The 11025-nt window shown below is 40.7% G+C and overlaps 1 protein-coding gene across 1 annotated transcript; it reads right to left on the reverse strand.

Moving 5' to 3' along the window:
* Positions 1–939: 939 nt before the first annotated feature.
* On the reverse strand, positions 940–7605 carry ccdc78 (coiled-coil domain containing 78; the record flags this gene model as incomplete). The annotated part of the gene is made up of 14 exons (XM_080455705.1): positions 940–1030; positions 1273–1373; positions 1585–1666; positions 1765–1805; positions 2327–2501; positions 3402–3607; positions 3929–4054; positions 4542–4620; positions 5101–5189; positions 5345–5395; positions 6001–6357; positions 6553–6639; positions 6726–6857; positions 7534–7605. The coding sequence occupies 14 exons, from the start codon at positions 7603–7605 to the stop codon at positions 940–942; spliced, it is 1689 nt and encodes a 562-aa protein (XP_080311831.1).
* Positions 7606–11025: the final 3420 nt, after the last annotated feature.

Genomic DNA, 11025 nt, shown 5'->3' on the forward strand with positions numbered 1-11025 from the left:
TCAATACGTTAATGCTTTTAAAGGCCACAGGCTGATTTAAGGTTATGTCAGCGGTAAACTGCGGCATGGTGAATCAGTCTGAGACCACGGTGCTGTGACAAATGGCAGCGTTCTTTCACCGTTAAAAGGGATGTAAAAAAAGGGCGAGTACGTGAATTATTATTTTTTCACGACAACACCACCAATGTCATGAATATGAAGGTATTTTAGGAGCGGCTTCGTTGTCGTGGACACAGAGACACAGTTCTCATCGCGGCACTGAGAAGGGAGAGCATTCACAGTCAGCGCATGGGTCTGGGTAACATGTAATGACATTATTGTCACCAGGGTGACCCCTCATTGTCAGTGCGCTTTCTTCTCCAGAGCTCGTGAAATTGACATAAGCTTTGCAAACATTCCAGGCATTTTTTTCTCAAGACCAGATTTCTTTGGGCCCTTTCATGATGGTGGCTCCCAGTGTCATGAGCACCACCCAGTGGTGGTATGTACAAATTACAAGCATGAACAATATGAACAATAAAAATAAGAATGCCCTCATCTTCATCAACGAATTAGATGATGAAGATGATGATGATTAGATGATGATGATGATGATTATTATTATTATGGGAGTACTGTCCTGGTCTTTGTTTATTCTGTATTTTTTGTATTTAGTCTTCAGGTTTATTTGATGAATGGAGTATAGCATGTTTCTTTTCACATACATTTAATCCAAGCAGTCAGTCAGCCTCGAACATAATCATGGTAGCCTGTGTTCAACTGAGACTGTCTTTATTTCTGATAATCTAGAACAATATAATTAATGCCATAGTCATATTCTCATATTTAGAGTTAGATATTTTTGTATGAGGTTTCTTATCTGGAAAATAAGTATGAAGTATAATACATTACAATTTGCTTGATGCAGGTTTAGATTTCGTAGCTGGATTTCTTAACCGATCAACGTGGTGGCGAGGCCATGGCAGCCTCAGCACTTTGGGCGCGCCCCGCCTCCTGCAATCTGCGGAGCCTTGAGATCTCCTGCTTGTACCTGCAGGTAGTGGCGATGCTCAGTGTAAAGTTCAATTTATACACATATATATATATCAAACAAACTGCTTCTCGATTATTCAATTAACCTACTTAGTACTATTTACTTAAGTCAGTTGTCGGTTCTAAATATAGATTTTTTCAAGTGAAAAACTGTTATTTTGAGCGACGCAGTCATATAACAAAGCATAAATCACGCTTAACGGTGTTCCGAGAGGTTTTGACATGTGACGTCACTCTTACCTGCCCAGGTGGTTATCAACGTAGTCCTGCAGTTCGAACACCTGCGCCTCGGCAACTGTCGCTCTGGTGATGAGCTGTGCACGCTCCCTCTCAACACCTCCCTGTTTGAACAAGGACAGTGCCTTCATCATATCATAAATCATAATATCAACTTTACGTAACAAGGGGTCTCGTCTTAGTTTCACTTTGTCTCTCAGGTAAAATCTTATTGCTTTCATTAAATATTTATTATAATGCAAAGTGCCAAACACAGGACTGTGTCTGAGGATAGAATAAATGATCAATTCAATCAAGAATACAATTTGCATTTACCAGTGTGGAGTTTGTGATGTCCTGTAGTTGTTTTCTGATGTCCAGCCAGGATTCCTCAGAAAAGTGGCCAGATTTTCCTGACCTAGACCAGGTTAAAACATTGATCATACTGTATAACCTGGTCTCCACAGTAGATACATTTTTAAAGCCACTGGATAAGGTATAAAAAATTCTACTCACTTGAGGAAGCCAACTGTTTGAACTGGAATTATGGGGGCAGCCTGTTAAAAAATAATAATCAGGGGAGGGGATGATGGTGAGTGAATGAACGTTGTCTTTGTTTTATTTTAATGTTTTTATTACATTTAAGAATTTTCACAAAATACAAAAACACACACATATATCACACTACCAAAACTATAGAGGCGACAGTTGGGAAGGTCACATTTCAAAGAGAGTTCGGCAACAGGATGAAAAGTATCCATTAGGCTGAGGAATGAACGTTTTCTTAATTCAAAGCAATTTAGAAACAAATTGAGTTTTACAGTCTGTGCAATAAAGCCTATAATCCTCCAGACAAATACCGCCTTTATTATTTAAGATGGTCTTTGTTCTCTAATAAAGACGGCCTTTGTTCTCTGCAAAGAAAACCAAATACCCCCCCATTTCAAACACAAACAAACAGCAGACAAGAGAGAGAGAGTGAGAGAGAGAGAGAGAGAGAGAGAGAGAGAGAGAGAGAGAGAGAGAGAGAGACAGATCAGTCAACTTCAAAGCTGTCCGTCTGTCTTTTGAATTCTACCTGCTCCTGGGCTGCTCTTAGCTGACCTTCCAGTCTAGCCTTGTCCTGCCGAAGTCGCTGCACCTCCCTCTCGGTCTCGCCTTTCAGCTCACTGGCCTCCAGGCTGAAGTGGTCTTCTGGGGGACCAGGGTCCAGTCCGGTCTCTGGCTTGGACAAGATCTGCTCCCTCTGCACCCTAATATGAAGAAATACAGATGTGTGCAATGGCCATTAGGGGTTCATCAAGGATTTGTAAGTCTAGACATGGATGCTGTTTGTAATCAGATGAGTTCATTTGTTGACGCAGGCGCTGGGAATCACATAAAATCACCAATCAAGCCCACCCACCCACTCCCTCCTATCCAGCATCAGGGGCCGAAGGTCTGCAGTGTTGCTAGCCCTGCTGCAGTATTTCTACATAGGTTCTCAGCCAGCCTCATCCTTCTCTCTCTGACCTTGTCTGCGACCCAGGGGAGACCTCCGTATCCATGTTTCTGATGCGGTCTTTCTGATGCGGCCCATGTGACATCAAGTGCCATTCGTAGCATTCTTGTGTAGACGCCATCCAAGGTCTTTTCCTGCTGTACTGTGAGCGTCTTTGTCTTGGCCCTGTACAGCAGTACTGATTCTACTGTAGCCATTGTAAGGTCATGAGAGGTATCTAGAGGGCCCTGTACAGCAGTACTGATTCTACTGTAGCCATTGTAAAGTCATGAGATGTATCTAGAGCGGGCCAGTGTGAGGTATAGCGCAGAACAGTTTAATTTTAGGTAATTAACTCAGGACAGGCCAACATGAGGTCAATTTGCAAAAACAACATAAAACGTCCTAAACGGAGAACAACGATCTTTTAATTCCAAAAAATGTCCGAACTGTAACTTAAAGGGATAGTTCACCCAAAAAATGACGTATTGTCTGTCAATTACGCACCCAATGAAGCCTTGAATTCATGGAGATTTTTTTGTTTTTGTCGCATTCCTAAGCCAATAATTTGATGACCGGCGGAGTCTCTGTTAGGAGACTCAATGGAGACTCTTTGAGTCTCCGCCGGTCATCATCACAAAGTCTATTCACAAAGTTTCTAGGGAAGTGCAACCTGTATGCAATGACCAGGGCGTGATGGGTCTTGGTCATCCTCTGCAGTCTCTTCTTGTAGGACCGAGCGGCCGTGGCTAGCTGCTCCTCCCTGGCTCTGTAGGAAGAGCGCACATCCTGGAGCATGCTGTCCACAAAGGCCCTCATCTTCCCCCTCTCCGCGGGGCCCTTCCCCCTCGCCTCCGCTCCAAAGCCGTCCATGTACTCCTGGATGAAAGAACATACGCAGATGTTTTGGGGATGGCTGTGGGCCGACAAAGACTGGCGGTGGACATACTGTGAGGGATGAATGTGGATGTATTTAGGGTTTAGGAAAATGTAACCAGTAAACCACGCTGGAGGTCTGACAGCTTCTTTCCAGGATGTGTGTGTGTGTGTGTGTGTGTGTGTGTGTGTGTGTGTGTGTGTGTGTGTGTGTGTGTGTGTGTGTGTGTGTGTGTGTGTGTGTGTGTGTGTGTGTGTGTGTGTGTGTGTGTGTGTGTGTGTGTGTGTGTGTGTGCATTCACTCGCGTGCGCTGTGCTGCTTACAGCTAAGTCCTGTAAATAGCACACCAGTCTTGTGCGGTATTCCTCGTTGAGCTCTTTGACTTGAAGCTGCAGTTTTGAGTTCTCCTCTTCTACCTCCTTCAGTTGGCTCTGAGAGCACATTAGGGCCTACATTGGAAACATACACAGCCAGTACATTAGGGCCTACATTGGAAACATACACAGCCAGTACATTAGGGACTACATTGGAAACATACAGCCAGCACATTAGGGCCTACATTGGAAACATACAGCCAGTACATTAGGGCCTACATTGGAAACATACACAGCCAGTACATTAGGGCCTACATTGGAAACATACACAGCCAGTACATTAGGGCCTACATTGGAAACATACACAGCCAGTACATTAGGGCCTACATTGGAAACATACAGCCAGCACATTAGGGCCTACATTGGAAACATACAGCCAGTACATTAGGGCCTACATTGGAAACATACAGCCAGAACTTTAGGGAATACATTGGAAACATATACAGACTATATTGCCGTCTCTGGTGGCAGGCTAATTATAGCTTTAAGATATAGCTGTAATTAAACGTATTAAATTAGTGTGTTTTAGTGTGTGGAAGGGGATTGCGTGCAGTGCACTCACCGTGCTCTGTTCCGATAGCTTCTGCTGGGTATTGTGTACGGCTCTCCTGTTGTCCCACTGCTCTTTAGCCATGGCCACCCTGAATGACCAGAGAGCCACAACAGAGCAGTGACCATGTTCCAACGACAACCACATCACAGGAGGAACCACAGAGAACCACATCAGACGCACAGAGAGAGAGAAGCCATAGAACAGAAATCAAAAGGGGGGGAGGAAACCACACAGCAGATGTGTGTGTGGGCAGGGTTGGGTTCAGGAAGGTTACATTCAAAATGGAATTGGTAACAGATATAAGTCGTTAAAGTAATGTAATCTGACTACTATCGGTACTATCTGTACGTGCATAGAATGTGAACTACAGACGCACACACGGACAGAGATTTTGTGCATTTATAGTTGGATATTTACGTGTGTTCCCAGTTCCCACATGTGAAGCTAACACTCACAAACTGCATAGTGATGAATACCTATAACTTGCTATGCATAGCTAAAGATTGCACGGGGAATCCACTCTGTCTTATGTATAAAAGTAAATTATAGGCTTTTATTTCACACTCACACTTTCTCCTCCAGTTTCTCTTGCTGCTCCTCATAGCTCTTCTTCATCTTCTCCAACATGGCCTTGATCTCATCCTGGTTTCCAAGCAGCTAATACATATATGAAAACACAAACAACAAGAGGCTGGTGACTTTAGCATATGGTTTGGCTAGGCTACCACTGTCAATAACATGTATTTGGAGCTTGCTGACTGACCACTGTGTCATTTGAGCTCTGTTTTATATCCAGAGAGCAAGCTACTCACACTTTTCTCCATACTTTTTCGCTCTTGGTCCAATGCTGCTAGGTCCTCTGGCTGTCGAACAACAACAACAAAAAACATAAGTCTAAGCTTGCAACTTCAATTACAGACAGAGTGGCGTTTACAGTACTTGTCAAAATATACAAAATATACTACTACTCTACTCTAAAATAAAAATGTAAGGCAATAAAGAGGACTGTTTTGAACTTTGAACACGTCACCTGTCTATCCTATTCCTAATGCCAGTGAAGAGTAATATAAATATAAATAATAGGGATGCACCGATATGGAAATTATTGGCCGATACAGATGTTTAAATTAACAATTTAGCCGATAGCCGATACTGATACCGATATTTGTTTATTTAGTTTTATTTATTATTATTATTTCCCCCTTTTGTGCCAGGGAAACAAATACATCTTCATTATAAGAAACAACTGTTCAGAATCTGCAGAAACACAACATAATTGCCTTGATGCAAGTAACATTAACGAGTGTCAGCTGGACAGTGACACACACCTCAGCTGTGCTGAACTGAATGTGACTGGAGTTAGTTTTTTTGCTGATACCGATGTTGACCAATAATGGCAAATATCACCCGATATCGATATGTGGCCGATATATCGGTGCATCCCTAATAAATAACAATTCACTTCTACCTTGACTCTGTTGTGTGACATGCGGCTGACCAGGGCTGTCACACGGTCCAGCTCCCCATGCAGACCCTGGGTGGAGGCCCTCACGCTCTGCTGCTCTTGCTCCAGCTGCCTGCGGAGGGTGTCCTGAGTCTGGGCCAGGCCCAGCAGCTCGGCACTCAGCTCCTCGCTGTGGGCCACCTCCGTCTCGTGGGCCTCGGTCAAAGCCAGGTAGTTCCCCTTCAGGACCACGTACTCGTCCCTCAGGTCTCCGCCGGTCTTCTCTGACAGCTGCAGACGAGCCTCGGCCGACTGGAGCTCCCTGCGCAGCGTGTCTCGCTCTGACCCCAGCTCCGCTGTCACACCTTCTTGGTTCAAAATCTGACGTGGAGAAAACTGCATTACACGTATGCTCATTGGATAAATAAATGTTATTATTATAAATGTCACTTTTGAGGAACTGCTTTTAAAAAATAATTAATCATAATAACAATAATAAAACAACAATAATACAAATAATAATAATAAATCGTAGCCTTTTGGATCATAGGCCGCCTAAGTAAAGTAAATATTCACCTTGTTTTTCAACACAAAGCTCTCTTCCTCAAAGCGCTCTCTAAGTTTATTGGTCTCAATTTTGACTTCCACGAGTTCCTTTGATATCTGAAACATTTAGTCACATGGAAGATTAATTCCTCTGAGAGCAGAGATGGTACAGTATAGGCTACTTACATGAAGCCTGGGTATACCTTCAGCTTATCCTCTTCACTCTGCACCAGTTTGGAGGACAGGTCTGTCTTGGATGCGGCCATGTGGGCCAGTCTGCTCTCCAAGTAGCCCACTTTGGTAAAAAGGACTTCATGTTTGTCACGCAACTGACCCTACATTGTTGGAAGCAGTCATAGAAGCTTGTTTTGACAGTGTTTGTATATGACACATAACGCATTATACAAATGTTTGGTGGGCTACATGTAAAAAAAATAGGTTTCTGTTTGTAGCTAATAAATAAAACTATAATAAGCTGTATTTGACAATGACAACGGTAGGAACCAGTGGTGGAAAGTAAACTAAGTACATTTACTCAAGTATAGGCTCCTGTACAATTTTGAGGTACTTTTACTTGGAGTAGTAGGCCTACTTCCAATTTTCAATACTTCTACTCCACTACATCTCAAAGGCAAAGATTGTACTTTTTACTCCACTACAATTATTAAAAACTTTAGTTGTTTTGTAGATTTTGATTATTATTACAAAACATACATTAAACACTTAAGCCCTACAGCATAAACTCACAATGCATCACAAGCAATGCAACACATTGTGCTTCTGTAGATCTGCTATTTTCAAATGGCCGAAATTCATGTATTTTTATACATTTGAGACATTCTGCATAATGAGTACTTTTACTTTTGTACTTAGTTTAAGTATATTTTGATACCAATGCTTTTGTACTTTTACTCAAGTAATCTTTGATTTTAAGTAAAGGTGATCATAATGCAGTAACATGTAGGGAGAACCAGATTCAGGTATTGAAGCAGCACGGTTCAGTTCACTTACATTTTCTTCAGTCAAAGAGCGAATTCGTTCTTGGAGTTCAGTGATTGCTGGTCGAGGGTCAAGAGGATCCATCTTGATTGATCGGAGCATTTACAGTATAGGCCACCTCTTCTGTCACACTGTAACCACCAACAATGTTACCATGACTCCTTGTTAACCGACGGGAAAAACAAATCATGTGGTATAGAAGTGCACATGCGTTGCTGTATTAGGACATGTATCATACGGTATAGGCCCTATGGTTATATTCGTGTGATTAAGAATCGTACTGAATATTAAATAATGTCCTTCTTTGCACACTCTTCTGAAATCACTGATGACTGCCCGAGCCCTTATTTGCTTATCAACGGCGCCCTCGTGTGGCGACAGTTCGTTGCTACTTGTCCAAGATGAACGTCGACGGGACATGATGTCATGATGTCAACCACTTTAAATGGCCAATATAACACAACATTAAAGCACACATTAATGTGGAATTCAACTTAATTTGGGTCAAAAGTCCTCTGGGGGGATTTTTCTCCTGGTAGTGGGGAAATTAAATTGAACTTTTTGTACTTTAACATCAAATGTATCTCATTTCAACTTACTAGCCCTATAGGCCTAAGTGTATTTGTAGGTGTGCAAAAGACTTGCTTTTCATTCTTACCACATTATCACATTCATATTTGAAAGGAATGTACTTACGTACTGTATGTGTAAGTGAAAACATATGTATGTGAAAGACTGTAAAGTGTATGAGAAGGAGCATATATTTATGGGAAAAGGAGAGTTTATGTGTATGAGTGAAAATACTGTATACCGTACGTACAGTATGTGAAAGGAGAATGGACAGTATGTGTCTGAGTGCCAGAATGAAGTGTGTGTGTGCACAGTATATTGGCAGGAAGTGGGAATAAAATACATACGTTGACATTGAATGTTTTCAACAAGTGCTTTTAGTTTAGGTAGGTAGTCCATTATAGATCCACCAAAAAAAAATAACGTTTTTATCATTCACTTAATCAGACACTTTTCACATTTTTCATTATCACTGCCAGAAATACAACTTTCAATACTATAATGAAACAATACATACAAGATGCTTGTATACCCCTGGAAACAAAAACATTTTGCCTAGATAATGTGAAAGATGTGTTCCTTTGGCAAGTTGATCTTGGAGGAGGGGGGGGGGATATTTTTTTCTTTATTCCATTCGATAATCGAATAGAATTTTGTAAAACTATATTTAAAATACAAAAGCCATGTGGTGTACAATCATTTTTAAAGAGATACATGTTCTCATTCTTACAATGTTTCTTTTATATAGGGTCAACCAACCCCAAACCCAGTTGCTCATTTTACCCTGTAGCCACAATCTGAAAAATACAGACAGACTAATATCACATGCTCTATGATGATGTTATAGTCTATATATCATCACGTTGTAACTAGCATAAACACAACCTGCTTTGTTTGACCCTATTTGTAACTTCCCATTTTACCGTTATTCAGTTTATATTTGTATATAATTTTTATATATATTTTTTTAATTATTTATTGTGCAGCACCTTGTAACTCTTATTCTGAAAGGTGCTTTATTAATCAAATGTACCTTACCCGATGTGTGATACCACCTTACAATGATCTACTTCCCCTCAGGCACACAAATCATTAAATCAGGAGCTCAATAAATAAGCTCAATCAGCTTGCGTTGCGAGGCGTTGTGAGCTTGTAGATCCTCCATTTTCATTTTTTTGCCTCTTTCTTATATAATTTGACATATTGTCTGATGTCTGACCAGTTTTTACATTATATTTTGTTGATTACTTTTTATGCAGTAATGGTCTTTTTTATCTTCTTTCTTCCTTTTTTTTTTAGCTATTAAAAAGGTCTTAAAAGTTCTTAAATGGTCACTTCACTGTCATCTGGGCCCCCCCCCCCAAAATCATGTGGGGACCCCCCTAGGGGCACCGACCCACAGGTTGAAAACCACTGCACTACATGATCCAAAACATCACGTGGCTGCTGTAATGTTAAGATCAACCTATAGATGTACTGCATAAGGTTTCTGGATTCCTTGAAACATGGGGCGGCTCATCTTACTCAGTGGCTTGACTTTACCCATTCTGTTGACTTTTGCTCTATTCTGATTTTGCTTCGTTTTCCGTTTTTAACTTGTTCAGTAAAACGTTTTGAAAAGCGTTACACAAATAAATCCATTATCATTCTTCCTGAGCAACATAAACATTTAAAAAAATCTTGAAAGATCTATCTCAGATGAGAAGTATAAATGCACCACACATTATCAAAAGCAAAATATTTCATAGAAATATCTTCCTTACATAATTTGTTGAGTTCATAAATACAAAAATACATACATTCTTCAAATGTACAGAATTGTCACCATTTGGGGAGCACAACATCACATATGAATTTCAGCTGCAAAGAAGGCAGCTTTTATAGACCCAAGTCTGCTTAAGGCAAGCAGCAGAGTGTCTTTAAAACATAACTGAACAGTTGCATGAAACGAAATAGCTTCACTTGTTCTTTGCATGTAGAAAATGCTTGTATAATAGTTAATAATACAAAACATATAGTCTATGAAAAAAGTATGGCTCTCTGATTATCCTTTTGAGCCTTGTGGGAGGGTGTTTAGTGCTGGTTGTTAAAAAAGGTTATCAGGGTCCCCGGTGGCACACCTGGTAAGAGTGCATACCACATAAATAAGGCTATAGTCCTTGGCCTGGGACGCAATATGACCCAAGGCTCTTTGCTGCATGCCATCTCCCCTCTCTCTCTCTCTCACAAATGACCTGTCTCTCTATCAAATGTCGATATAAAAATAAAGAGGACATTTATAAAATATAAATCATAAAAAAGACGTTATGAATATGCATGAAATTGTATTATGATTTGGTTTAAATGACAGCTTTAGCTAGTAGCTGTGATTTGTACCGGCCACAGTGCAGCTGGTTTGACCCATAAAGACCAGGAACGCATCTGTGTAATTAAAAAATAGCAGATATACAAGCTCATAGCACGGCATCGAGTGCCGCGCTATGAGCTTGTAGATCTGCTATTTTTGAAAAATCCTAAAAATGTGTGCAAATCTTTGAATAATAGTTTTTATTTTTAGCTCAAATCTTTGCTTCTGGGGGGTCTCTGGAACAACATATTTTGAGATGGGGGTCCGCGGCCAAATACAAATCATTTTGGGGGTCCTTGACATGAAAAAGTTTGAGCACCACTGATATATAGCAGCATACGTTTTTCAGAAAACTGTTAGGATTTAGAAGACATTTGTAGAATCCCCAAGAAACAAAGATCTGAGTTACAAATGTTTGCTTAAAAAATATATATATTCAAAGATTTGCACACATTTTCACTATTTTTCAAAAATAGCAGATCTACAAGCTCATAGCGCGGCACTCGGTGCCGCGCTATGAGCTTGTATATCTGCTATTTTTTGAATAGCCAAAGAAATCTTAAAATGACACAGATGTCTTGATGGGT

This window comes from Gymnoscopelus braueri (assembly GCF_963280865.1).
Source record: "Gymnoscopelus braueri genome assembly, chromosome: 17".
NCBI classification, from domain to species: Eukaryota; Metazoa; Chordata; class Actinopteri; order Myctophiformes; family Myctophidae; genus Gymnoscopelus; species Gymnoscopelus braueri.